The 2,929-nt window shown below is 64.7% G+C and overlaps 1 protein-coding gene across 1 annotated transcript; it reads right to left on the bottom strand.

Annotated features, from left to right (window-relative positions):
* Nucleotides 1-266: 266 nt before the first annotated feature.
* On the bottom strand, nt 267-2,488 carry LOC124708892 (scarecrow-like protein 6). Its single transcript, XM_047240530.1, has one exon. The coding sequence runs from the start codon at nt 2,237-2,239 to the stop codon at nt 380-382; it is 1,860 nt and encodes a 619-aa protein (XP_047096486.1). The 5' UTR covers nt 2,240-2,488; the 3' UTR covers nt 267-379.
* Nucleotides 2,489-2,929: the final 441 nt, after the last annotated feature.

Here is a 2,929-nt window from a genome sequence, read left to right as displayed (position 1 = left end):
CACTTGCAGGTAGTAGAGTGAACGGCAGAGCGAGAGGAAGCGGGACAACAAACATTTGAAAACGCCATAACCATCGATTTCACGGCTACTTCTATAGAGCAGTAGTAACACGTAGTAGGGTAGAAATGCAGTGCGCTACACACGTTGCAACCTGCCAAGCCAATTTTACTCGTGATCAACAGTCTGAGCATATCGAGCAACTAGCAAGGCGACACGATTAACATAGTACTTCCAATTTAGGACACTAAGCGACTTGATCGGATCAGACAATTCAGATCATTACAACAGGAACATACTTGTGGTAGTAGGATCATCAGTCCTAACTAAACGATCGGCTTGTTTTGACGCACGGTGGGCGGCGAGCCGGCCGACGGCGAGGTCAGCACCGCCACGCCGAGACCGACACGAGCTCGGCGCGCTGCCAGTAGAGGCAGAGCGAGCCGGGGGCGCGCTTCTCGACCCGGAACCCCCGGACGGGCACCTTGTGCAGCAACGACTCGGCCTGCGACTCGGCGAACGTGCTGGCCTGCACCGGCGTGAACCCGGCGGACGCGAACACGGCCCGCCACGGCAGCGACGGCGCCTTGTCGACGGACGCGCGGTGGCGGCCGACGACGCATTGCTCGACGGCCGGCTGGACGAGGAAGCGCTCGATCTTGCTCGCCGTGTCGGGGTCCGTGCCCACGGCGTCCAGGGACTCGAGCTGGAAGACGGTGGACTGGAAGGCCTGGAACAGGTGCGCGGCGAAGGGGAGCTCCGTGCGGTCGCATCCGCGGTCGACGGCGACGACGACCTTGGCGCCGAGTCGCTTGACGAGGCGGAGGATGGCTGGCATTGCCGCCGAGTGGGCGGCCCCGACGGGGAGGTGGACGGCGATGGCGTCGCCACCGGCGAGGGCGAGGAGGTCCGCGGGGTCGAGGGTGTCGATGTTGAAGACGGTGAACTGGAAGAAGACGCCGAGGTCGGCGGCGAAGCTGGCGAGGTTCTCGTGGATGAGCTGCAGCTCGAGCGGGTGGTGCGAGGCCGGGGAGACGAAGGCGGTGACCTTGAGCGCGGTGGCCGGGCGGCGGTGCGCGAGCTCCTGCATGAGCGAGGCCCACTGCTCGCCCATGCCGATGTCGAAGTCGAGGACGTGGATGCAGCCCGCGCCGCGGAGGTCGTCGAGCACGGCCTGGACGCAGGTGAGGTGCGCGAACTGGAGCACCGGGGACACCTCCGAGAAGGCCTTGTATGCGCCGAGCTTGAGGACGACGTCGTAGGGCGTGGAGGCCGCCGGCGCGGGGCTCTCCCCGGTCGGGGAGAGCGCCAGGCGCAGGGCCTCCTTGAAGTAGAAGGCCGAGCGGAGGAGTGGCGTCCCGGCCGCGGGGGCGGCGGGGAGCCGATAATTGAGCCGCGCCAATATCTCGCGTGCGCCGAAGGCGTCGCCCGCCTCGGCAAGCTTGGCAGCCTCGGCGAGCTGGTCCACCACGGCGGCCACCTCGTCGTTGGCCGCCCCCGCCTTGGGCTTGAGGGCGGGCAGGAAGTTGCCCGCCGGAGCGAGGGGCCCCGGGAAAGGCGGCAGCTTGGGCGCCGGGGCGGCGGCCATCGGGTGGTGCCGCTTCGGGGGCGGCGCCGCCGGCTCGAAGGACGGGTGCGCGCCGCCGAAGTACGCCGCGTGTGGCTGCGGGTGGTGCGTCAGGAAGCTGGGCCCGTGGCCGAAAGGCGCCGGCTTGGCGTCCTCCATGAACGAGGAGAGGCTGGGCCCGAACGCCGCGGCGGGCGGCGACATGATGGACGCGGCGTGGTCGAGCTCGAGCACGGGCGGGTCCATGACGCCGGCGGCGTCCTCGCCGCCGCCAATGAACCAGCGGAGGAAGGTGCTGTCGGGGCCGGCGAGGCCGGAGTGCGGCGTGGCGTCCCAGGCCTCGGCGCCGGCGCCGAGGCCCATGTCGAGGGGCGCCAGCTGGTGCGCCCACTCCTCCTTAACCCCGGCGTCCTCCCCGCCGGGCCATGCCTGCGGCGGCGGCGGCGGCGGGGAGACGTTCTTGGCGCCGGCGAGGGTCGCCACCTCGGACGACAGCGCGGAAGCTGGGGGGCTCGGGCTGGGGCTGTGCCGGTGGTCGAGCACCGAGGTGGGCTCCTCCCAGAAGGCGCCGCCGGCGCTTACCTTGGCGATCCCGTGCAGTAGGTGTTGTTGCTGTTGCAGCAGCAGCAGGCTCCCCCCGTCGTGACCCTCTACAGCAACGGGCATTCCTCTCATCTAGTCCGGCAGCAACACCTCATGGATACCACCAATCCCCGCCAGCCAAGAATTGGATGGATGCTAGTCTAGTCTTGTTCTTCTTGCTCGTCGTTCCAAACTGGGCGGGCTCTGGTGTGGAGTCTACGGGGCCATTAGTAGTACAGGGAGCTACCTCCACCACCACTACCACCCTTCTTCTCTCTTTCTCTACTGCCGTCGCTGTGGCTCCTGTCCCTCTCGCACTCGTCTTTGCGTTGCGTATGTGAGGTTGTGGGGTGAAGCAGAGGAGAGATGGAGAGTTTTTTATTCCCTTGGAAGGGGAGGGCAGGGCAGCGTCTTGATCTCGAAATGATAGCGTGCAACATGAAAAAGTCGATAAAGTGGCCGAGTACTTGCCTTCCTCCTCTCCCTCTCCTACTTCAGCTAGCCCACTCTCTCTCTCTCGCTCTGAACCACTTTCTCTCTCTACACTGTACTACTGTAGCTCGCGGTTCGGTGGCAACACAAGGAAAAGCCTGTTGGAAATTCCTGATGATGCAGGTTAAAAAGAGAGCCAGAGAGGGATGTGTCCCTCTGCAGACATAAAACTGTTTGCATGAGCAGTACACTTGTGGCTCCTCTCTCCCTCTCACCTGCATGCATGTGCAACAGTTTCCATGCCCTGCCATGCCACAAATCTACTACTCAATCTTCACAGTTCATGTAGAA

Source organism: Lolium rigidum, chromosome 4 (genome assembly GCF_022539505.1).
Source record: "Lolium rigidum isolate FL_2022 chromosome 4, APGP_CSIRO_Lrig_0.1, whole genome shotgun sequence".
Classification (NCBI taxonomy): domain Eukaryota; kingdom Viridiplantae; phylum Streptophyta; class Magnoliopsida; order Poales; family Poaceae; genus Lolium; species Lolium rigidum.
Note: the sequence above shows the minus strand (reverse complement) of the source record. Positions and strands in the feature narration are given on the sequence as shown.